This window comes from Podarcis bocagei, assembly GCF_964188305.1.
Source record: "Podarcis bocagei genome assembly, chromosome: 7".
NCBI lineage: Eukaryota > Metazoa > Chordata > Lepidosauria > Squamata > Lacertidae > Podarcis > Podarcis bocagei.
Window position 1 is genome coordinate 64,652,197 of NC_138132.1, and position 25,079 is coordinate 64,677,275.

Sequence of the window (25,079 nt, forward strand, 5' to 3'; positions counted from 1 at the left end):
ACAGGGAAGTGGGGAGATGCTTGTGTATTATTGTTCCAGCTGTTGCGTTGTTTGGTCGGAAGTGAAAGCAGCACTTGGGGAACTCCTCTCAGAGAGCTGAAGGGCAAGGAGTGGATGTGAGGGCAAGATTTATATACCTTAAAATGAGCTTATTAAGGCCTCATCTGCACTATACATTTAAAGCAGTATTACCCCACTTTAAACAGTCATGGCTTCCCCCAAAGGATCCTGCAAATTGTAGTTTGTTAAGGGTGCTGAGAGTTGTCAGAAGACACCCCTCCCTTCCCTTCACATAATTACATTTCCCTGGAAAATTAGGAGTCAATGGTTAAACCACTCCGATAACGGTTCATATGGGAAGAAGTGGTCCTTGACATATTGCGGTCTTGAGCCATTAAAGGCTGCATAGGTCAAAACCAACACTTTGAAGTGGGCCCTTAAACTAATTGGCAGCCAGGCCAGGATTGGTGTTATATGCTCAAGCTGTATTGCCATGGTGAGCAAGTGATTCCTGCAACCATTGAGGGAATACAATAAGTCTGCATGTGTCTCAAGCAAAAAATCATTTATAGTCAAAACCCATTGGGTTCAATGACAGGTGGGACTGCCAACATCATTTTTCCCAGAATCCCACCTCTTTTTCTTTTTTAATTTATTTTGCTATGCACACAGGTTAAATGCATGTAAATGGTGGGCTTAAACTTCTTTCTGAATTAATGCTTTCCTGTCCAATCTCTCAACATTATATCTGTTCTGAATTTTAGATTGATTGATTGATTGATTGATTGATTGGTTGATTTTTACTGGACTCTGTCTTCTGTTGCTTTATTGTAGCTCTGGAGGTATTTGTGTTATTATTTCAAGGCCTTGGGCAGCAGCCACCAGTAATGTGTAGTTCTGCTCTTTCTTCCAAGTAAATTTTTAGGTTGGAGGTGTCAAGTAACTCAACACGCTCTGCAGTAAATGATGGTTGTGTACACATACATTCAAAGCACATTTCACTCCCCACCCCCAGAAAAGAATCCTGAGAATTGTAGTTTGTTAAGGGGAGGGAAATTGTAGCTCTGTGAGTGGGTAAACTATTGTTCCGGGATTCTTTTTTTGATGGGCATGTGCTTTAAATGTATGGTGTATACGCAGCCCATCATGGTTATCCAGCTGTGATCTTAGGGGAGCTGGGAAATCTAAACGGGCCTGCAAATATATATTGATAATCTTAACAATATGCACTTTATACAAGGAGTTTAACAAGATTGATTTGTGCTGCCTTGGTAACAATTAGCAAAGGCTACTGAAACCTTTCAAGGGAGAAATGAATTTTTTCTAAACAATTGCTCTAAAGTAATTGCTAATATAAAGCAGGTCTGCCGCAATATAAAATGCTTGGCTAGGTGGTGGAACATTGCTTAATTTCTAGCAAAAGGGATTGTGGGTCTCAGTCTCCACTAGCCTGTCTAGAAACAACACCATCTGATCGAGTAGCTCGTCTCCTTGATTCCTGCTCTATGGAGACTCTGCATTGTATGCAGCTAAATTATGCCCACATTAGCCCCACTGAAATTAATGGACTTGTGTTTGTCATGTCCATTAATTCAATTGGATTTACCATGAGTATGAATAGCTTTGGAAACAGCCCTCTGTACCGGCTCAAGAGAGCTTTCACTTATTTTTACTTCATATCTTCCAGAGTCAAACCTTAAAAGCACTGAAAACAAAGGCCAATGAGCCCTTGTATAAAATAAACCATGCAGTGGAATAACCAGAATAGTTCATGAGAAGGAACAGTCTTGCAGATTTAGGAATGGCCTCTTGCAGTCTGGATGGGTTGGAATGATAAATTGCTAAGTGCAAGATCAAGTGTCAATTCAGAGGCGCTGTTGCCTGTTGTGGGGACTTGGGCTAAACTCCAGCACTTTCAAATAAAAAGCACATGTGACAATATCTTCTGAAGACCAATTCTTTAGGACAAAATGCAGAATAAGAGACCTTTGGCCCAAACATTAGTGGTAGCACTGAATCACTGACATGCTATTTACCAACCTACCATCCATTGTTTGTTTCTTTACTTTTACTCAAAAACAAGCCACCCTTTTTGAAACTGCTAAGTGTGAATTACCACAATGTTCTTCCTGTCACTTGTACTATGTACAGATAATTAAAGCATTAGAGAGAAATGAAGTCGTTAATGGCAACGTTTAACCCTGATTTATTTCACAATTGATGGTGGTGGTGTAGCTGTTGTATGCAAAGGAACCCACTGCAGTTGTTCATTGTGCAGGAACAAGATGCTGTTACTAACAGCTCATTATCATATATTCACAATTTGTCAGGGAGCCTGCTGTAAGCATCCACTCTGCATGTAGGGAAAGCATCACCCAAGGAGGCTCCAACTTTAAGGCACTACTGCTGCGAATTTCTGGGCTAGTGGGTGGCAGAGCAACCTACAGCTTTCAGGCTCTTATCATGGGAAGTGGAAAACTACCAACAGACCAGTCGCCACTAGAAGAATCACCCCATCCTCTCTTTGCATAAACCCTCAGTGAAGGCCAGCTGGCCCAATAAGGTAGATGGGGCACTGCCCCATCAACTTCAGGCTGCCCTTAGCCAGCCCCCCACCTGCCTACCTTCTTACTCACAAGGAGCCCAGGGAGTGGAATAGCTTGTCTGATACTTCCTCCTAAGGGTTATGTTCACATAACCACTAACTCCATATCCACTAGTTTTTGAAGCCATGTTCACACAGTGTTAGCCACAATTCACATAGATCCCATAGTTTCTTATCAAATACTATATTTGATGAATTTCTCCCCAAAACAGCTTCAATTCTACTGGAAAACAGGATATGGAGTGTGAGCATTAAAGACAGGGGGTCACATAAGGAAGGCACTCATCGCTCCACAATTCGTATTATTCCACTGTATGTTAAAAACATAAAACCAAGTCAGAAGGTACGCAATACTTTTCTCATGCTGGTGGGAATATTAGACTTCTTCTTTTTTAATATACTTTTTATTAGTTTTTTTAACATATAATTTTCAACAGTAAACATACTTTTACATCTTATTCAAATTTTTGACTTCCATCAATCCTGTCTGAAAATTTTCCAATCTAATCTCTCAGTATGCATTTCTTATCTTCTCTATTACATTTCAAACTCATAACCAACATCTCTATCTTTTTAAACTTTGTAACACTTCGTATATTTCTCCTTACAAAACTTCTTGTAGTCCTACTAGCATAATTTCTTGATTACAGTTGCTTTTCAAATAATTCATATACTTCTTCCAATCTTCTGTAAAGCTCTGGTCCCGCAGGTTTTGAATCCTTCCTGTTATTTTGTCCAATTCTGCATAGTCCATTAATTTCGTCTGCCATTCTTCTTTCGTCGGAATTTCTTCTTGTTTCCATTTCTGGGCTAATAATACTCTTGCTGCAGTTGTTGCATATAAAAACAGTTTAACATCTTGCCTATTAATGTCCTGACTTATAATACCAAGTAAAAATGCTTCTGGTTTTTTAAAGAATGTGTATTTCAACATCTTTTTCATCTCATTATATATCATTTCTCTACTTTTACATATCCCACCACATGTGATAAAATGTTCCTTCTTTACATTTCCAACATTTATTATTTGTCTTATACATTTTAGCTAATTTCACTGGTGTAATATACCATCTATACATCATTTTCATCATATTCTCTTTCAAAGCATTACAGGCTGTAAATTTTATCCTTTCCTTCCACAACCTTTCCTAGACTTCTTGAAAGCATTGCTCAAAATATGTTCTCATATTTTTGTTGCCAGTATTTTTTTTATAATTTATGTACAAACCCTCATGAGCACAATTTCTGCAACACATGCAGTAAAAGAAAGCGAAATAGAACGGTGCTGAGGCAAAAGGAATTAGGGATTACGGCAGTAATTTAAGGCTGATCCTTATCATGCGCAGGCACATATTGCTTGTCTTACTCCGCAGTGTCATTAGATCCTCCCCTTCAAATTCCACTATATTTCTTTCTCGTTAATCCCAGTTTACACCTCTTTTATTGAATTCATTTCTCTGGGATTTATGAGGGGTTTTTTTAAGTGCAATCACAGTCTTAGGACTTCTGCAAACTTTGACACAATTTCTCTTCTTGATGGATAATTACTACGTCTGCATCTCAGGAATCATTGGCATACAATGGGTTTGGCATATAAAAACAAGTCCATAGCCTCCAGCATTTCCTAGCTCAAAAGAAGGACATGCTTGTTGCAAAATCTGCTCTCCTACCAAAGAATCATTTTGCGAAACTTCAGTTTTACATGTCGTTGAAGTCGTTTTCACAATTTATGCCTGGGTGCTGTATTTGTGTTTACTTTGCAACAGCCTGTCCTCCACTGATTTAAAAGCCAAAATGGGTAATGTTTCATTTGTTTAAAGTGAGCCTTGAAAAATGTAATTGTTCTACAGGGGCCTAATTTACACATAGCACTGAGACAAAACAATGGCTTAGTGCACAGAAGCAAGAGTGCGTTCCCAGAGCAAAGGGGAGTAAAATGCACTTTTAATGTGCACCAGTCTTCCCTACACCAGTGGTGTCCAAACTTTTTTCAAAGAGGGCCAGATTTGATGAAGTGAAGGGCCGTGAGGGCCAACCAAAGTTGTTAACCTTTTTTATGATTGAAGTTGAGGTTTTTTAAACCGACTGGTGGGCCGGATCGGCCCCCGAAGCAGACTTTGGACATGCCTGCCCTACACACTCTAGTTATTCCCAGCTAATACTGCAGAGCTGGAAAAGGGCATCCCAAATTATTAAGGATTAGCTGCAACTTGCCTGCTAAGGAGAATAGTTCTCACATTTGGGGCTTTTTAGTTTAGAGAAAAGGAAAATAATAGGGTATATGACAGAAGCATATAAAATTATGCATGGTGCAGAGAATGTGGACAGAGAGAAGCTTTCCTTCCTCTCTCATAATATAGGAACTGAGAGCCAGACAGTGAATGTTGGAAGTTTCAGGACAGCACATAGCTAAATTGTGGAGTTCTTTCCACACAATATATAGTGATGGTCACCAAAGTCATGGAGGTTAAGGCTATCAATGGCTACTAGCCACATTGGCTGCATTCTGCCTCCACTGTGGAGGCAGTAAATGCTTCTGAATGACAGTTGCTGGGAATCACAGGTAAGGAGAGGTGCTGCTATTGAACTCAGGTCCTGCTTGCGGGTTCCCCTTTTGGGTATCTGGACCGCTACTGTGAGAACAGGATGCTGCACTTGATGTGCCCCTTTTGGCCTGATCCAACAGGGCTCTTGCGTTATTTTATGCTCTCTCCACCACCTTAAGTTCCAAGTCTTAGCAGCGCCACAAGCCATGGCAAAGAGCCAAGAGAGGGGCATCATCTTCATCTCCAGAGGTGCCTGTCTGGTTATTTGGAAATGGGATGCTGGATCAGCCAGGCAACCTTAATGTTCTTACGTTCTTGGCAGCCGACCTCATATGAACCACAGCAGACGACAGTGTGAGAAATTATCAGGTCATAAATGTTTTTGCCTCATACATAATTCAGCAGCATGAATTGATCCGGCTAAAATCAATATACGAACGATCACAATACTTCAGTGGTGTTTTTAAGTGAGCTTCAGTACACGACGAACAATTTCTCTTCAAGAAAAGATTTTTGAAAACAGAAAGGGGAAAATAAAGCTAAATAACCTATCTTTTACTGCGAATTTGTAGCTTTCCCTGCTGCTATGGATCATAATTTAAAACGACTGTTCAAAAACCCAATCAGCTACATGTTTACCATCATGGGGCTATAAAATCTTTATAGAGATTTGGCTGGTTAGAGTAGGAAATGGGTAGATTTCAGTGGAGTGATTTATTGAGCTATTTTAAAAAAAGAGAAACGCACCACAACCCGCACATTGAAGTAATGACGTCACAGCATTAAAAGCGAAGCCAAGTTATATTAGGGATGCGAGGAGCCCAAAGAAGTCACTTTTCTTGCCACATGGGGGTCAGCCAGGGAGGGGGACTGGCTGTGACCCTCACGAAGCGAGACAGGAGGGAAACTTTGTCCATGCTCAGAGGCAAGTTCTCTCTTTTTTAAATACTAAAAACATGACCTCGCAAGCCCGCGAGTGAGCCCCGACTTTAAAACAAGAGCAAGCGCTGGGGGTCTTCACCCCTCCCGGCCCTTCCCCTCACAGGCGGCGGTTGCTGGGGGAAGAAGGCGGCGGCGGCGGAGCCCCTCGTGGCGGAGCAGAGGACGAGGCGGCCCTGCCAGGCCTGGCGCTCCGCTGCGCTCCCCCTTCCTTCCCGCCCAGGGCGGCCCTGCCCTCCGCCTGCCCCTCAGAGCCGGCGCGTCACGCGGGGCTGGGCCTCGGAAACGGCGGCGGCGTCCTCTCCTCCTCCTCCTGCCCGCTTCCTCGCAGCCGCTGCGGGACGAGCTGCCCAAGCGAGGAGGCCATGGAGAGGCGACGGCGGGATGCTCCCTCGCAGCCACCACCGCCGCCGTCGCTCGGGGCAAACGCCGCCTCATCCTCCTCCCCGAGCTCGGCGGCGGCGGCGGCGCTGTGAGGGGGCGAAGCGGCGGCGGCGGCCGGAGGCTCAGCGCACCTTCCCGGGCGAAGAGACCCGCCGCCATGGACGCGGCGCCCCCCTCCTCCTCCTCGTCGTCGTCGTCCGTGGAGCTCCGGGCGCCCGGCGCGCTGGGGCCGCTGGCTGCCCTCTGCCTGGGTGAGTCTGGGCCGGGCGGGACGGAGCCGTTACGGCGGAGAGGAAAGGAAGCGCCGTCGCTGCTGCTGTTATTGTGGCTCCAGGCGGGATGCGGGAGAAGGTGCCGTTGGCTCTGTTTCTGCCGAGGGGCGGCCAGGTGAGGGACCAGGGCGCCAGAGGCCCGGCGGAGATGCTCCTCCGCTGGTGTGGCGGGAGAGAGCGGAGCATCCTCCTGGCCCGCCGCCACCTGGAGCAAGCAGGTGGGCAGCCGCTCCGGGGGCCCCCGGTGGGAGACCCCAGCCCACCCTACCTCTGGCTTATTTCCCTCACCCATCCAGCTCCCTGTCTCCTGCACCGACGGGCAGCAGCAAAGGGCCATTCCTACCCGCTCCCCGTCCCTGGAGGTGCTGCCGGCGGGGACTGAACCGGGGGCCTTCTGCAGGCAAAGCCAGGTGCCGAGTTGTGGCCTGTGCATCCGATGCCCGGTGCACCCCCCCCCCACAAGGATGCCCGCTGGTGGCAGCGGGAGAGGCTCTGTAAGAGAGGGCGATCCGCAGGCAATAACTGCCCGCGAGGCTGCTCTCTTACACACCTGGCAGCACATGTGTTGGGGTGCAGGCCGTTTGATCCAACTTGCTCGAAAGTATATACGTATGCCCAGCCGGGACACACACATACTGGCATGTAGGGCCCCAGCCCCGACCTGGGAGTTTTCCTTCATGCGAGGGCACTGCAGAATGAAGTGACATCAGCTCTGTTTGCTCATGGGAGTGCACTTTTTCTCTCCCTGCACTCAGGTTATGCTCTGCATGGAAATGCTCGGTGAAACCGTGGCCTGTGGTTGCATTAAGGACATAAGTTGTTTGGACCCGGTGGTTCTTGAGGATCGTTTTTCCTGTCTCTGTCGCTGTAGCTAGAGGCAGCAAGGTTTTCTTTTCGGTTTTTTTTTTGCAAAGTTGCTAGCCTGTACAGTAGTCAGAAAGGCAAGCCCGGAGTGGTGTTGGTGGCTCACTTCCATTTTACAAACAAGTTAGTGCAGTTTGTTCTGACAGCCTTCTTTGATTTGTTGCTGTTAACATGTTAATGGATTCCACCCCTGTATTGAGAGGGTGGGAGGAGAGGAGAGGAAGATTCCTGCTAGGGTTGCGAACTTTTTTTGCATAAACACCAAGATCATTTGCACAGACTAATGACACATAGGAGCAATACTTGTTTTTCATATGTATGGGAAATGATTTCAGGATAGAAATGGTTTACTAGTTTACAGGAGGGAGTTCTTTATAAAGGCATCAGAAGGCGTAATGCAACTATAATGTAGCTGCAGTCTTATGCCAGGTTACTGGGAGTGAGCCCCATTGAACCCAGTGAGACTTACTTTTGATTAGACACATCAACTGTGGTTTAGAATGTGATTTTTTTTGCTTGACAGAAAGTCATGCCGTTTTTCACAAAATTTGGTGGTAGATGCAAGAACCTAAAAATAAGGTTTCTGGCTCCCATGCTTATGAGAAACTGTACAAACCCTGCTCTTCTTGTGCCCCTGGGCTCTTGAATGTGTCTGAACTCTGCAATGCTGTACATTTGAACTGTGACTCTTAATGGGCACAGCTTGCCACATGCAGAGTTTCTGTACAGAGTATATTTTCTCTGCTGTTCTTTACGAGAAGCCACTGTGTTGACAGATATTATTGCTTCGACACGGCTCTGAACATTTGACCAGATTTGGTATGGATGCATCCTTATGCTGGTCCCTGCATTTGGCAAGGAGCTCCTCATCCATGCAAGATGGAATAGGTGGCATTTAGCCAGTGAGCATTCTCATCTAGATCATAGTTGTTCAGTATTGTCAGGATGAAAAATTTGATTTGTTGCAGCTTTCCCTGTGTTCAGCCTCTCGCTTTCCTTCCTGTCTACAGCAATCTTTCTCTTTTCACTTTTGCATCAGGTTTTAACTCGCTAAATGCAGATAGAGTGTATGAGCAGCCTCTGATACCAATTTTGCATGACCCCCTTGTCTTTAAGCAAAGGCATTCAAGTAGCAAGTTCCCAACTCTTATTTCATCATAAAGATGCATTAGGATGAAATAAATTGATAAATCTTACTCCTGGGTAATTAGAGTCACCTAATCATTTTATGCCTCCTGCTTTTCTGTTGGTAAAGGAGGACTAACCCCCCCCCCCAAGAGCAGTGCTGATATTTGGGGTGGGGTAGAAGAGCTAGAAAAGTTAACAAAGAGCTGATACCTGAAAGAAGATGGGCTGAATTTAAAAAGCCGTTTGAAAGGAGTCTGATGCCTGAGATATGCAGACTGCCTGCTGATGGACATAGTTTGCAAGAGGGAAGCTCTAGCATAAGCAGAAGTTTGAAAATCCTGAGTCTACTGCAATGTGAGACCTGGCCAGAGTAGCACACACCTTAGTCATATCTAGATTGGATTATTTGTGTTCTACATAGAACAACCTTTGAAGTGTATTTGGAAACATCACTTTGTCCAGAATGCTCCGCAAAGGGGTCAGTCAGTGGGGCCATATTACACCAGTCGTGTTTCAGTCTTCAGTTTGTTTCCAGGCAGAATTCAGCATCTTGGTGATGACACTTGAAGGTGAAGACCTAAATGGCTTGGACTCAGGGTACCCGAGGGACCACTACCTCCTGTGCCAGCCTGCCCATTCATTATGATCAAGAGGAGAGAGGTCTTTCTTTGTGTCTCACCTATGATGAAAGTGTAGTTTGTTGAGACAAGAGATGGGGCCTTCTTGGGGGCTGCACCAATAATATGGAGCATCTTGCCCCATGGAACTCAGGTGCTTGACCCCCCCCCCCTGATTGTCTTCTGCCAGCTGGTAAATACTTAAAAAAACAAAACAAAATTTCTGGCAAGCTTTTTGCCTTGCCAGGCAAATCATGTTTTGTTTTGGTTTTTTCCTGAAGACACTGTTTTGCTTGCTATGCCATCCTCTGTTACGTTTTGTCTAAGATTGTTCTATTTTGGTGTTGTGATGTTTGATTGCTGTAAGCTGCCTTGAATAAGGCAGCTCACAGCTTTAGAAGTGTAAGGCAGAACTAACTAGTGTGTGGAGTTCCGTAATGTGGATTTGCTTTTTTGAAAATGAAGGGCATGTACAGTATTCTCTGGTCTGTCAGTCCTTGGAATAAAGGATGTGAAACACCCAGCCTGTTCCATGGTATTAGATCAAGAATTTCCACTATTACAGCTGTTTTCGTAAACGGAAGAGGCCCCTCTGTATATTTCTTCATAACTGCTGTCCTTGGCAAGCTGACTTCCTTTATTCAAAGTAGAAATTGAGATTTCTGAGACATCTGTCTGCTAACCAAAAACCAACAACATAGGCATAACTATCTTGAAGTGGGGGAGGCCTTCTGCTTAAGACTGTTCAGGTGGCTGTCCACCCACAAGCTGGGAATCCCACTAACATGTTTTTAAGTTGACGGGCGATAGAGTCATTGTTGTGGCAGGCTCCACAGTCGTGGAACTCCCTCCTTCTAGCAATTAGTCTTTATTCTTCCCTACCTCACCTTTGAAAAGGGCTCTGCCTAGAGCTTTAGTTGTGATTTATTTTTATTACATGAAACACAGAGTGCTGTTCTACTTCTGTCATCCTCCCCCCCACCCGTCCTCCCTCCCATTGGAAATTTGGAATTAAGTCAGCCTGCTCAGTTCAGGCAGCAAAGTCTCCATTCTTCCTCCTCCTCCTCTCATGTGTAGCTTCTCTTTCCTGGTTCGTTCTAATCATAGTTTGTTCACTCTAAGCAAGACTTGCTTTCAAACCATGATCAATCACCATGAACCAGGTGTCAGGAGAAGAGAAGGCCCGAGCAAGAATGGCAGATCTAATTAGACAGCAGTATCTAAGAATAAGGCGGGTCTCTCACATGGAGTGGCCTCCTGGCCCGGAGGTTTATTGACCCCAGAAATCAGCATAAACTGTGAAACTAGTGGAATAATTATTCAGGCTAAGCCCGTGCATTAAATGTGTAGTAAAATAATATTCTGGTGGTTGTTCATAAAGATGCAGGGAGCAGTAAAGTGAAGCTGCCTTCATCTTCATCTGCTTTTCTACCTGGTCTCCAGGCAACTCTACAACTTCAGTCCCTCCCTGCCTCCATTTCTTTTGTTAGATGGGACAGGATATTTGTCAGGTTCCCTTCTTGTCTCTCCATGCCCCCTTGTAAAACCCAACTGTTGATACTACAGAGCAATCATTTTAAAAAGCACCAACCACATTTACTGTCCTTGCATTGCCCTAGTGGTCAGCGGCCGGGATAGCAGAACGTTTTGTAACAAGAAGGAAAAAAACGATATCTCAGTGATAAGCCACAGCCCAGTTATTTGCATCAATGTGATGTCTACAGTCAGTCTGTTGTGGATATAAATTGTGGCTGTTCCTGCAAAATGTGAAACTTTTGGATGGAGGCGCAAGGGCAGAGAGTAGCTGCATAGCCTATGAGTAGCATCAAACTCTTCCTGTAATACTGATCTGCTGTCTACCACAGATGATGTTGTCTTTCTTAGGTTGAACAAAACACTCTAACTTCAGCTGCTTCAGTCCGAGACTAGAAAGAATGTATTGATGATGTTGTATCTGAATGCTTTTTACTGAAGGTAGACTCATTGATATTAATGGACCTATGTTCATTTCAGTTGGTATACTCTGAATACAGCCAGCATTGGATACAGCTCATATTCTCTACTAACGCTCAGCATTTATGCGGCACTTTCTTTTTCAGTGTTCAGAGCACTCCACATACGTGATACCAGTGAACTTTCCAATAGCTCTATAAAGTAGATCAGTACTAGTATCTCACTATTACAGGTGGAGGGTTCAGCTGAGAGAACAGTGGCCCAAATGGCTACTTACTTGTGAATGTGTTTGCTGCAGAAACAACCCAGCCCACACCTCATAGCACTAGAGCTGTGACACTTTCCCCATGTTCAGCTGATCCCCTAGACGTTATAAACATCCACAGCATGATCTTAGGTATTTTTGCTCAGAAGAAAATCTGACTGTGTCCAGTGACACTTGCTGCCTACTATATGTGATTAGGATTGCAGCTGGAGGCGGGGTTTTTGGTTTTGATTTTGATTATATATTTTGTGCTTTTATATTGCAATTTTATCTTGTGAGCTGCCCTGAGACCTGCGGGTATAGGACAGTATACAAATTTAATTTTATAACAACAGCAGCAGCAGCTTCTGTGAAATTTTTCCTGTTCTATAAAAGAAAAAGAAAACAATTAGGTTCTCTCATACCTTAAATATTATACACACAAGGCATCGTGAAGAAAATGAAGACTCTGACTGAGCTATAAGCTAACTCTGGTGCTTGTTGGAAGAACATACCTTCTCTGAATGTGTTTTTCCATTTATAATTTTGTTAATTACTTATTGCCTCAACTGTAATCTGTAACAAATTAATTTTTTTTTTCTGTTTTGAAAACAGTCAACCTCTTCTTGTCCGGGAAAATTGAAAGTGCTGTCACTTCATTAGGTAAGATATCTCTGTTTTCTATTAGCATTTGAGCTTCATTTTCCTACTGATAGAAAACACTTCCTGTAAAGAATCGTTTTGAGAAAAAGGTGTCTTTTAAGAATAATTTTAAAACAATGTAAATGCTCTCTGATACTATAGAGATACTTTAGGCTGAAAGACTAGTCCAGATGTTCCCACATCATCCTCAAAAAAATTCACGCAGCAAATCCAGATTGTGAATGGCACATTTATCATGTTGGTTTCTATGCCACTGTAAAGGAGAGAAATTCATCTAAATTAATTACTGTCATTCTGGACCAATTTATATGCAGTAAATGTTGCCCAGACTATCCCAAAACCTTATTTTCATTGTAGATAGATGAACACTCTCACTTTACACTGTGCATTTATTGGCTTGAGTGTTAGTGGGAGCAGGAAGGAGGGGATGTGAGAGTAGGAAAAAATATGACAGCATTGGAGAGACACGTGTAGTGATTAGGCAGCACTGGACCAGGACCGTCCCAGCTTCAAATCTCCCCTTGCCTTGGGCCATTCATGCTTTCTCAGCCTCATGTATTTCATAACAGGTTTATTATGAGGGTAAGATGGTGGGGGAGATGTATTTGCTGCAATTAGAAAGGGCAGATGGAAGTGCAATAAAAAATGAGCTTCCAGAATGGACAAATTCTCTAGTACAGCAGGACTTGTTTTATTTCTTGGAGATTATGTTGTGTTGAAAGCAGCAGCAGCAGCAGTTGTGGCTGCAGTCCTTTATACCAGTGGTGGATGATCTCAGGCCCATAGGCCTAAGCAGGACCAGCATGGATCCTAATTTGTCCCATGAGGCCATTTCCCCCATGCTGCTCCACACAGGTAAAGATGTAGCTGTCACATGGACGGCCCTGCCCATCTATTGAAATGGCCAACCAAGGGCAAGGGAGCCCATGGGATGGATCCTCTTCTTCACTCCTGCTCTGCAAACTTATCTGGCAGTAAAACCCATTTAACTAATTGAGGCCTACTTCTGTGTAGAGATGAATGGGTTTGTGCTGTATGTAAAGCATGCTAGTAAGTTTTATCTGAAGAATGGACTACAACTTCACTTTATAAATTCTATAGCACAGTTCAGTACAACTTGCGATCCACCCAGCAAGAAGGCTGGTTCTCACTAACCAAGTGCCAGAGCGTGACTGCTGTTTGACAACCCCCTTTCACTTTGAAGTTTTGCAACCCCAAGCAGGCAGCAAAAATTAGAGATTTGTTGAGCTCCTGGTGGGGTTCAGCCCTACACAGCAAGGGATTTGCATTTGGTCCTGTCAGCTCCTGCAACTTGTGACCCATTATCGTGGGAACATGCAACGGCAGCTGTGTGCTCAAAGCAAAAGCCCCACTTAGCGTACTCTCTTTATAAAGATACTTGAAATCCAAAAAGCAACAATCCACAAGCCTTGCTTTCTCCGAGAACACTTTTCAAACCTACTTACAGAAATTGTGAAGTTTAAAAGAAAGTGCCTGTTTGGGAGAGGAGGAAAACCAAGCATTTTCAGGACAATAGGTCTTGAAAATGATGTATTGTTTACTTGGCTTTGGGCATGGATTTCCTGTGGTTGCTGGTTGGTTTGTTCCCTTTTTCCTTTTGGGCAGATCTGTTCAGCATTCCTTATCAAATCCCTTTTGCCAGGCTCATTTAGGGCTATTGATGTTCTCCCAGGAGATGCCCGTTGAACTGAATTTAAGCCAGAAGACCAGATAGTTTAGCAAAGCAGAAGGAGCAGGAAAGGGTAATGGAAATATCTATGACAATAACTTTTAGAGACCAGGGAAAGCTGTTGTGGCAAAAAACATGTGTTTAACATTTAACATTTCGTTGTGGCTTTTGACAGCTGCTTGCAGTGGAAAACTGGAACAGCATACTGAGCGGCGTGGGGTCATCTACAGCCATTCCTGGCCACTCCACTATCCTCCGGCCACCAACTGCAGCTGGTACATTCAAGGTGATCGAGGAGATGTGATAACTATTAGGTACTACTAGTGAAAATGTTTTAATTGTCTTCCTTTGCTGAAATAAATTCTCAGACCAGTTGCCCAACATAAGCTTGGTCCAAAGGAACTTTATTCTTCACGTTATCCGTGGTGGTGAAAAAGCCATTTTTAGCCTCACAATAGGCAGGGATCTAGGCTAGGCTGAGTATTGCCAACACTGACTGGCAGCAATGGCTCTCCAGGGTTTCAGGCAGGAGGCAACTGATCCTACCTGAAGATGCTGCCAGGGATTGAACCTGGCACTTTTTGCATGCCAAGCTGGTGCTCCAACACTGAGCTGTGATCCCTATCCAGTCTACCTGCTACTTGGAAGTCGCGGAGAGTGAGCTGCCTGCCCATCTTCCACCTAATTTTGCTGCCTCTTGGTAGGAAGGTGGCACACAAGGAGAATCATTGTTGTCCTGCAGGAAAGAGTGTATTAACTTATTTGCGCCATTTCTCTTCAGATATATTGTAAATTGCTTTGAATTTATCAACTAAAAAGAACAGCAATTAACTCCACACATTAAATCTTTAACATCACATCACCTCACCTCAGAGCTCAACATCAAACTGGAGGGAGATCAAATGCCCTCTTGAACAAGCTACTTCCAAACGAGACTAGCAGTTCCTTATTACAACTTTAAAAATGGGGTGGGGGACGGGGAATGATCCAAATCAAATAATTGAAGACACCTGGTCTTGGGCGCTACCACTGAGCTCTTAAATGTTTAAAGTGATTAATCATTAAATTATTTGAAATATATTTGATATCATTTTAGAATGGTTCAGCAGACAGCAGATAGTAGAAATTTTACTCAGTTTTTTTATTTAAAAACACACACATCACAAAAGCAAGACAGGCGTTATCTTAGATAATGCAGGAAACTGTCCAGTACCTGCTCAGACCTCCAGGGTCAGAAGCAGGAATGCCTTTGCACATCCATTGCTAGGGAACATGAGGAAGGAAGTGTTCTTGTCTCAGTTCCGGCTTATGGGCTTCTTCCCATTGGGGCATCTGGCTGGCCACTGTGGGAACAGGATGCTAGACTGCGTCCTGTGTCCTGATCCAGCTACGGGGCTCTTCTGATGCTCATGTCCCTCTTCCCAGAGTTGTCAGCCTTCTTCCATGTCACCTGCTACCTGACTCTTAGATGGAGTTGCCAGGATTGAGCCTGGGACTGCCTGCAGGCACAGATTGTCCTCCTCCCTTGAACTATGGGTTTTCCTCCCTGCCGCAAACTTCTTTTGCAGTTTCGTTTCAAATTTATTTATTCTTTATTTCACAACATTTGTGCACCTCTTAACTGTAAAGAAAACACACCTCAAAGCGCGTTACGAAAAGATAAAACTGAGAAAAGTGTAGGGAGGGGTGTATATTGTCATCTTGGCAGCCCAGGACCTCCATTCACACTGCTTAGGCTTGTGCTCCAGAGAATAGTTTAAAACTACCAAAAGTTAAAATCTAAGACAGGTTTAAATTCAAAACTTTCTTAAAAATCTGGGTAGGCTTGCCTAAACAGGGATGTTTTTAGCAGACACCAAAAAGAGCCCAGTGAAGGCTCCTGCTTGATATTAATAGGCAGGGAGTTTCAGAGTGTGGGTGCTGCCACACTAAACGATCGAGTTCTTACAAATGTGGAACTAGTATTATGCGGCAACTGTAGTAGTGCCAATTCCGCTGATCAAAGTGGTTGAGTGGGCATGTGGGGTAAGTTGGTCTTTTAGGTAAACTGGCCCCAAGTTGTTGAGGGCTTTATATACTAATGCATCTTGCCATGTGCCCAACTTATTCATTCCATCAGAGCCTTCAGACAGAACTTTCTGATGAATTGTGCCCAAGCCCGTCTTTAGCAGGCAAAGACACTGTCTGACCTGCCATTGATACCTGTTCCCATGGCCTTCAGGAGAGGGACAAATGCACCAAGCCTTGCAATTCCGCTCCGTTGTTCCTCGCATTGGGTAATACATCATGCCAGCAACTGAGGAGGAAATACAACCGAGGCTCTCTAACTTCCCACCTCCTTGTTCTAAGGAGTTGGGCAGAATGTTTTTAATGAGCCAATTAAGGCTTCAGCTGTGTTCACAGCCTGCCCTTATTTAGAGAAAGTCACAAACAATTGTGGCTTCTCTTGTTTTAATTGGATGCTATGGTTGCTTTGCTGTTGGCAGCCATAATTATTTGCACTGGACTTCCAATGTATTTGCTAGCAGGGGAGGCAAATTAGATTTCCAGCATTTGCTGATTTTCCAAATGCTTGATTTAGCACTGGAAGCTTTAATCAAGATGTTATTGACTGATTAATCAAGAATAGTTTTAGTTGATTAATTGATGGGAGCCATTTTAATTGACTGGCCTGCATCCTAAAGGCAACTTTTGTAAATGTGCTAGCAGTTTTATTGCTGCACCACTAGGAGGAGGAGAGTTGGTGTTCCAACCTGACAGAGGTGACCCCTCAGCAAAGTGTCACGTTGAATTTTGCTGTTCCTTTTCATGAGATGCTGTCTCAAAGCCTGCCTTCAAAGACATTCTGAAGTAACACCTGCATTGAAGGTTTCAGTGAAATCAGTATTTTTTTTAATGTTCCCCTCTTGCATTTCTTTAGTGCATTCCTCTAAAATGGTGGTCTCCCTTCATTCCTCTAAAAATAAGTCAGTCTCCCTTCATCTGTGCTCCCTTCTCCCGTTTTCCTCCTCTTGTCAGTTTTAAGAACTTTGATTTGGAGGACTCTCCCAAGTGTTCAACAGACTGGCTGATGATCGGTCCTCCTGCCAAGGGAGAAGAATACAAAGCATGTGGATCCTTCATCCCACCTCCTTTCATCTCTGCCAGGGATCACGTCTGGATATTTTTCCACTCTGATCCATCAAGTTCAGGGCAAGCTCAGGGATTTCGCCTTTCGTATATCCGAGGTAAAAGTTCTCTCTAGTTTGAATGGCTATGTTGATTATTGCTTTGCATTTATCTTATTTTCAACATTTCTATCTGAGGTTTATCACTATTTATCCTTTATTAGGCTGAGACTGAGGTGTGGCCAAATGTCACCTATTTATAGCTGAGTCGGGACTTGAACCCAGGTCTTTGTATCCCAAGTCCTCACACACTTTCCACTGCACCACACTGGCTCTGGATGTAGGCAGGAGGAGGGCCTTTTCCGTGGTGGTGCCTGAATGATGGCAGAGCCCAATAGGGGTGCCTTCTTTTGCACTGGCTCTTGAGATTGTTTTACTCCAGCTGGCATTTTCCAGCTGAGCCTGTGACATGCTCCTGTTGACGTGGTTTTTTATTATTCTGCTTCATGATGCAGCTTTACTGCTGTTTGTTTTATTCTTTGTTTCATTTTTGATTTTCTTGGGAGTTTATATTTACATTGTACGCTGCTTTGATTTCACCACAAAATAGGGATCAAATAAATAAAACAACCTCCAGTCTGCTTCTAATGGTGACAGACTTGCACCTTTAGGTACAAGTGTGATTTTAAAGAACCAGAGTCTTGCGAGTGGCAGAGGCTGAGTCCTCCCCCTGCCTGAAGTTTTTTCGCTCTCTGTGCTTTTCAACCAGCTGCCTCCAGTACCAGGAGGGAGAGCCCCACCTGGAAGGAAAGTGTGTGTACAGGCAAGGAAGCAAAAGGGGCAGGGCTCAAGGGGGGCACCAGCCATTTTTCTGCAACAGCAAAAAGAGGGGGAAATAAGATTACACTGCACATGGCACCCCACCAAAAAAAACTTTGCAGATCCTCCTCCCTCTTCCACATAACTGCCTCTCCTGTTCAAAATAACCCTGATGTGATATGTTCTCTTGGCATTCCGTGGGGGACTTGTCCTAAGTGGCAACAAGGCTCTTGTGATTTCCAGTGCTAGGAGCAATCACTCTGGGCTTCTAGCATTTGTATGCTGGAAGGGAGCTCTTGAAAGCAGCTGAAGCCTCAGAAATTCTCCCTCTACAGATACCCTGTGGCAAATGAGCCAGAGCCTGTAGTTGTAAGAAGGATTCTCATTTGCCTTAATTGCACAGCACTCAGAAGCACTTCTCTGAGTCTCTTTACAGAAACAGCCATGCTTTTGGCAAGAGACTCTTTCCCCCCTTCATACACACTCTTTATTGGAAAGAAGAAACGAGAGCGTGTGATCTAGTTCTGCCTTTGCAAGGGGAAGTTAGAACTGCTGGCACTTTAAATCTGAGATCTTTTCTTTCAAATCCCGGCTCTTTTTAGCTCCCCTAATTTGAGAGTCATTTGTCCTCCTTCCACATTGCTCCTGTAAGAAAAAAGGGCCTCCACTCTCTCCCCTCTTGCCTTTGTAAAATAGCTTTAGCTTCTCCCAGACCTCCTTTGCCCATCTAGGATACCCCTTTTTGTTTGCCTACAGTCTTCTGTTCTCTCAGGTTTTTGTCTTTGAACCTTAACTGGGACAGGGAACCTACTTGAAAACTTTTCACAACACCCCAATCCCAGGTATTTGGGGGCTTTCTGGTTGGGGCAGAAAGGTCAGTAAGAAGTAATCTTCCCTCCATACTACAGCTGCTCCCCCCCCCAAATGGTGGTGGAAATCACAGCTAGTGGTAGTTAGTTCTTTTTTCAGAATCGGGATAGAGGTAGGTGTGGCCAAGGTGGCCAACAGACAGCCAGTCTCAGGTGTGCGCATGTGCATGTACACAAATCCACACACTTAGACACAAAGGCAGGTGCACAGGCAGGCAAGCAGATGACATTCCATGACAATGAAGCTGCTATGGAGAGGAAAAGCAGGGAGAGGGAATCCCCTTCCATCCCTTTGGAAAGGGTACCTCCTCCTTCTGAAGTCATGCCATTGCAGTGGAGCTACTGAAAACCCAGGTGAGTTGTGGGGGAGAGATTGTGTGCAGCTGGTGGGGAAGTCCGTCCTTGGCGAGAGAGAATTTTATACTTGTGTTGGCATAATAATATTTCAGAGTTCTCAAGAGCTGCTGCTTCCAAATCTTGATTGTCCTCCATGCTGGATTCATGTTTCAGGCACAGCATGGAGCCAGAAGTGCCCGGAGAAGTTTCCTAACGCTTGTCTCTCACTTCACAGGGAAAATGGGCCAGGCTAATTGCCAGTCTGATGAATTCCGCTGTCTGAATGGCAAATGCATTCCCGGCACTTGGAAATGCAATTCCATGGATGAGTGCGGCGATAACTCAGACGAGAAAAATTGCACTGTTCCTCCAACCGAGCCCCAGTCCAGCATCTGCCCTTCGGGAACCTTCCAGTGCAGCGTAGCCCATTCCACCAAGTGCTTGTTGAACGAGCTGAAATGCAATACAGTTAAAGAATGCAGCGATGGTTCCGACGAAGAGAACTGCCCCGACCTTTCATGCGGCAAAAGGCTGGGCAACTTTTATGGGTCTTTCGCCTCTCCCGACTTCTTCCGCTCGGACCACAGCCAGGCGGACCTCCTCTGCACGTGGCATGTGGACACCCAGGACAACCGCCATGTTCTCTTGCAGCTTGACCTGCAGCTCGGCTACAATGACTACGTGAAGGTGTATGATGGGCTGGAGGAGAGAGGCGACAAGCTCATGCAGACCCTTTCCTATCGTAACAACAGGCACTCGGTGAGCCTGGAGTCCTCCAAGGGGCAGCTGACCATATCGTACCACGCCTGGTCCAAGAGCACCGGGCACGGGTTCAACGCCACCTACCAGGTGAAGGGCTACTGCCTCCCTTGGGAGCACCCGTGCGGCAACGACGAGGGGTGCTACACCGACAGGCAGCGCTGTGACGGCTGGTGGCACTGCCCCAACGGCAAGGACGAGGAGAGCTGCCCAGCCTGCCAGAAGAACGAGTACCCATGCGAGGGGAACAGTGGGCTGTGCTACTCGCTGCTTGACCGCTGCAACAACCAGAAGAACTGCCCGGATGGCTCGGACGAGAAGAACTGCTTCACCTGCCAGCCGGGCAACTTCCACTGCGGCACCAACCTGTGCATCTTCGAGACGTGGCGCTGCGATGGGCAGGAGGATTGCCAGGATGGGAGCGATGAACACAACTGCCTGGTGATCGTGCCCAGGAAGGTCATCACGGCGGCTCTCATTGGGAGCCTGGTCTGCGGGCTGCTGCTGGTGATCGCCTTGGGCTGCGCCTTCAAGCTCTACTCCTTGAGGACCAGGGAATACAGGTGAAAAAGATCAGCTTTGCTTTCTCCCCCCCCAACCCATTTTGTTAGGAGGGCTTTTCATTTCCTTTCTGGGCAGGATAACATAGATACCTAGTTGAATCTTGGAAACTAAATTTATGTGTGGTATGACTGTTAAGACCCTAACATAATACTATTGTTTACATTAACTGCAACAGCTCCCCAGAGTTTCAGACAGGAGACTTGCATCACCCTACTTGGAGGTACTAGGAATTAAGCCTAAGGCCTTTTGCTTCCAGTACCTGTGCTTCCCCGCTGAGTGGCAGTCCCTCCCCCTCGTCAGACCTCACGGGAAAATAGGGTTTCCTGGTACAGGAATGAGCCATGGTGAAGCTTGAGCTCTCTCCCCATTCCTCTTTCATTCCTGGGGGTAGATTGGAAGCACCCACAGGCCCCTCTGACGTTTGGATTTGAGGCACAGGGAATCCTGAAACCACAGTTTCCAAGTTTGGACATTGCAAACCAGGCGGTAGGTCTTCTCTGCAGCCAGCCAGCCAGCCAAGAGGCAGAGAGAGAGAGAGTGCTTGAGCTTGTTGATTATGCCCAGGAACATTTCTTCGGAACCCAGCCCTGATATGTTTCATGCTCAGCACAAGAAGTCTCATACTGTCAAACTGACAGTATGGCGGTGCAGGACTCGGGAGCCATCCTCCTGACATTGGCATTAATGCTGCTTATCTGGAGGGGGCAAGAAGGGATGGTGGCTAGGTTGGAGCCGCGCAGGTGCCCCAGTTGGTGCTCCAGTTTGATGGCGGTAGTGCACCGCATGTCCTTTGGCCAAGAAAGCCTCCGGTTGCAGCCTTAGTCACGAGTGGGTGGTAGCCTTTGTCACTTCTACTTTGGGCCATGACAGTCTCAGAAAAGATGCCTACCTAGTCTATTCTAATCCAGCCAGCTTTTCTCTTCTCTTCTCTTCTCTCCCTCCCTCCCCACCCCAATTTCAGGGCATTTGAAACCCAGATGACCCGTCTTGAGGCGGAGTTTGTGAGACGTGAAGCTCCCCCTTCCTATGGGCAACTGATCGCACAGGGCCTGATCCCACCCGTGGAAGACTTCCCTGTTTACAATGCATCACAAGTAAATGACTCTGTCTACAGTGGTGCCCCGCAAGACGAATGCCTCGCAAGACGAAAAACTCACTAGACGAAAGGGTTTTTCGGTTTTTGCGTTGCTTCGCTAGACGATTTTCCCTATGGGCTTGCGTTTTCGTCTTGCGAGTTTGTTCACTTTTTTCTTAAAGCCGCTTGAAGAGGCGCAGTTGCGACGGACCGTGCTTCGCAAGACGAAAAACATCGCAAGACGAAAAGACTCGCGGAACGAATTAATTTCGTCTTGCGAGGCACCACTGTATAATAATCTACCCATTATTGCAACACAAGTAGAGTCTGGATCTGAAAATGCCTTGCTTTGTACTAACAATGCAGTCACTTTTTGACGGAGCTAGAAAGCATTTCTCCTGCGTTCTGTGGTACTCCTTCAGAGTGAGCTCCACGCAACAGAAACAATTTTTTGTATTTGTTGAGGGGAAGTACAGTAGAACCTCGGTTTTCAAGCATCTCATAAGTCGAACAATTCGGAACCTGAATGCCAAAAACCCAGAAGTAGTTGCTTCCGTTTTTGAACACACCTCAGAAGTCAAACAGCTTCCACTGTATGTTTTTCCATTTTTCCAATGGATTTTGCTGACTGCCCATTGATCCTCGGTTTTCAAACGTTTCAGAAGTCAAACGGTCTTCTGGAATGGATTATGTTTTAAAACCGAGGTTCCCCTGTATTATGTTTTGCAAACATTTTTATATGAAAAGTAGGGATGAATATGACACCCCCCCTCCACGTCTAAATGCATTGAGATTTGTTCTGTTCCTCTCAATGCTCTTCATATGTTTTGTTTTGGATGACATTTCTCTGACATGTCCGATCAAAACACAATTAGGACTGCAGCTTGATCACAACATCGAGAACCTGAATGATTGAGGTGCCTGTTGGTTATTTGCATAAATTGTTGACATTATGATTACAAAATAACACACCCAGGCAATAATCCAGCATCAGCCAGCCAACTAATTCTGTATTTTGCAGACAGATATTTTAATTGAGAGAAGGGAATGATTGCCCCCCCCCCAATCTCACAGGCCTGATCTTTATAAGATACCCAGTGGCTGCTGTTTATAATGAGGAAAAGATCTGTTCAAGGTCAAGTGATGTGTTTTAAAGCAACATGCAGCCTGGCCTTTAATGTTTGACTACACATCAATACAGTTTTAATGCATTAAAGTACTGCAGGGATGGGGAACATCTGTGGCCCTCCAGATGTTGTTGAGACTGCAGCTCCTGCCACCCCTGACTATTGGGCATGCTGGCCCAGATGGGAGCTGGAACTCAACAGGGCCACGGGTACCCCCACCCTAAAGTACTGTAGTATTGCTAAACCCAAGCGTTTAGCTTTGTGAGATGAATTTGGCAAAGGTGAGCTTTGAAAATAAAGAGATTTGGTGTTTGTTTGCCAGAACCTTGTGAGGAAAGAGAAAATAAATTCACTTTTTGCTATGATATTTTCACCACTTTTCACCTAGAAAATCATGGAGATACTTGTATACACAAATCCTCTCCCCCCCACCACCCTGGGCAGTGATTGGATTTTGTTTTGTATTTGCGTTTCCCCCAGCCCTGGCAAATGCATCCAGCCTTTACAGCGTGATCCTATTATGGCCGAAGCTCTGTATTTAGTTACACAAGCAGGGAGATCTGCTTTATGTTTCTGGTTTGGGCTTTTTGGGGGCTTTTCGTGCATCCGCCGCTTGCACTGCTGGAGGCTGAAACAGAGGTGACCATTGGCGCTGGATAATCCCGATAATCCCCTGCATTTGTGAGGTCAGGAGGTTCAAGAGGAAAGAAGAGATTGGGGAGAGGTTGCTGTGTCGTGGGCTGAGAGGTTCCTCTGGCTTCCTTTCTGAGGATGGCTTCTGACACTGGCCAGGATGTTAGTGTATTATCTTTGAATGAAAGCTAGGAAGGCAAAAAAAGAACCCGCTCTGTTTGTCTTCATAGGCCTCCGTCCTGCAGAACATCCGAACGGCCATGAGGAGGCAGATGCGTCGCCATTCGTCCAGGAGGAGCTCATCCCGCCGGCGCTTGGGCAGGTTGTGGAACAGATTCTTCCACCGGCCGCGGGTGAGAGCTCAGATCCCGCTGCTGAACCCCACCCACACTTCCCAGACAGTGCTGGGGGATGGAATCATCAACCGCACAGATGGCGCAGCCCCCCAGAGCCCCCCAGCTTCTCCCGAGGGAACTAATGTTGAAACGGGGAGCTGCAGCCCAAACCGGGGACTCCTGGAATCTGAGAACAGCCATTTGCCTTCAGAGACAGAAGCTGCAGCTTCGCCCCCCTCAGACGTTCTGTCAAACATTTGCACAGCAGCTCTCTCAGAGCCGGAGGACGGACATGACAAGCCTTCGGGTACTGAAGACCCTCCCAGCGGTGAGATCAGACAGACCAGCAAGGCTGATTCAGGGAAAATGTTCAGAGACCCTTTGTTGGAGAGGGTGGCAGAAACGCACCAGGGTGGGGGTTCGGCCTCTAGCAGGACTGTTGCCGAGTGCAGAAGCTCCAGCAGGAATAATTTGCTGAGCGAAGAGCCATGCCGGCTCCCCTTCAAAAAGTGGGAGTCGATATACTCTGACAGCCCCGTGAATGTCCCTATTCAGGGGGACGGCCGACACTGTTGTTGCCCCCAGTCATATCGCGAAGAGCCTTTGGGCATTCGCCCAGCTTGTTGCCATTCCATGGAAGTGCCAATCCTCGAATCCCCTCCCCCTCTCTCAGAAGTCACCCCCAGCGACGACGAGTCTTTACTGGTCTGCTAATTGGATTTTGCTGGGCTCTTTGAGTGGACACCTTTCATTAAATTGTGGTGCACACCACCCGCCACCAACATCACCATTTCTGTTGCAGCACATCTCCAGCAGGGTTCAGTAGGACAAATGTGGTATCAGCAGCTGATGAGAGTGTGTTCACACGATCATACTTTTCTTCTTTAAAAACAAAACAAACAAAAAAAGCATTTACTTGTATAACATGTTATACATACAAGACACAGGTATTCTTCCGAAAGGGCTTGCAGTTTGGACTGTCTTGCCATCTCCTTTGGTATCTGCATACAGATTTCTGACTAGCAGGCTACAGTCATTAAAATATACCAGTTGTCGGTTTTGGCACCTCCATTTGTGTGTGTGTGTGTGTGTCATAAGTGTTTTGTAGCCATCGTCAGATGCACAAAACACCTGGCAGGTGCAATATGTTTCTGGTACGGGAAAGGCAGGTGGGGGAAAGTTCTGTGCCGGCAGGTTAGAGAAAGGAACTGTTAAATCTCAATTCATCTGCCTGTATCGGCTGTGCTTCTTCCACTGCTTATAATGACATATGCTGGGAGGCCTCCCTGGTGCCCTCGCTTCACAATCTGTGTGTGGTTACCAGGGAGAAACTGAGCCAGGGGGGTTTCTGCACAGCACACAGGTGTAACTCTGGAAAGCCGCTGTGTCTCTGAGAAGAAGAAGAAAATATGCAGCTCTGCATCTGCCTACCATAGGGACCCCCCTGGCTACAGTTTCCCCCAGCTGACCTTGATCTGTGGGTGGGTGAACACACAACACCTGCCCCAGCAGATCCGCCTTTGCAATTTGACGCTTCCCTAAATCCGCTT

At 45.7% G+C, this 25,079-nt stretch overlaps 1 protein-coding gene across 3 annotated transcripts; it reads left to right on the forward strand.

Moving 5' to 3' along the window:
• The first annotated feature begins 6,038 nt into the window (after positions 1-6,038).
• On the forward strand, positions 6,039-24,584 carry LRP3 (LDL receptor related protein 3). 3 transcript variants are annotated; one of them, XM_081204000.1, is made up of 7 exons: positions 6,039-6,725; positions 12,168-12,215; positions 14,081-14,219; positions 16,924-17,132; positions 19,272-20,358; positions 21,321-21,453; positions 23,425-24,584. In XM_081204000.1, the coding sequence occupies exons 1-7, from the start codon at positions 6,632-6,634 to the stop codon at positions 24,241-24,243; spliced, it is 2,529 nt and encodes an 842-aa protein (XP_081060126.1). In that variant the 5' UTR covers positions 6,039-6,631; the 3' UTR covers positions 24,244-24,584. The 3 variants fall into 3 exon arrangements, with proteins under 3 accessions (XP_081060126.1, XP_081060125.1, XP_081060127.1); XM_081203999.1 differs by lacking the exon at positions 6,039-6,725 and adding an exon at positions 6,799-6,964; XM_081204001.1 differs by lacking the exons at positions 6,039-6,725; positions 12,168-12,215; positions 16,924-17,132 and having other exon boundaries at positions 14,080-14,219.
• The last annotated feature ends 495 nt before the right edge of the window (positions 24,585-25,079 follow it).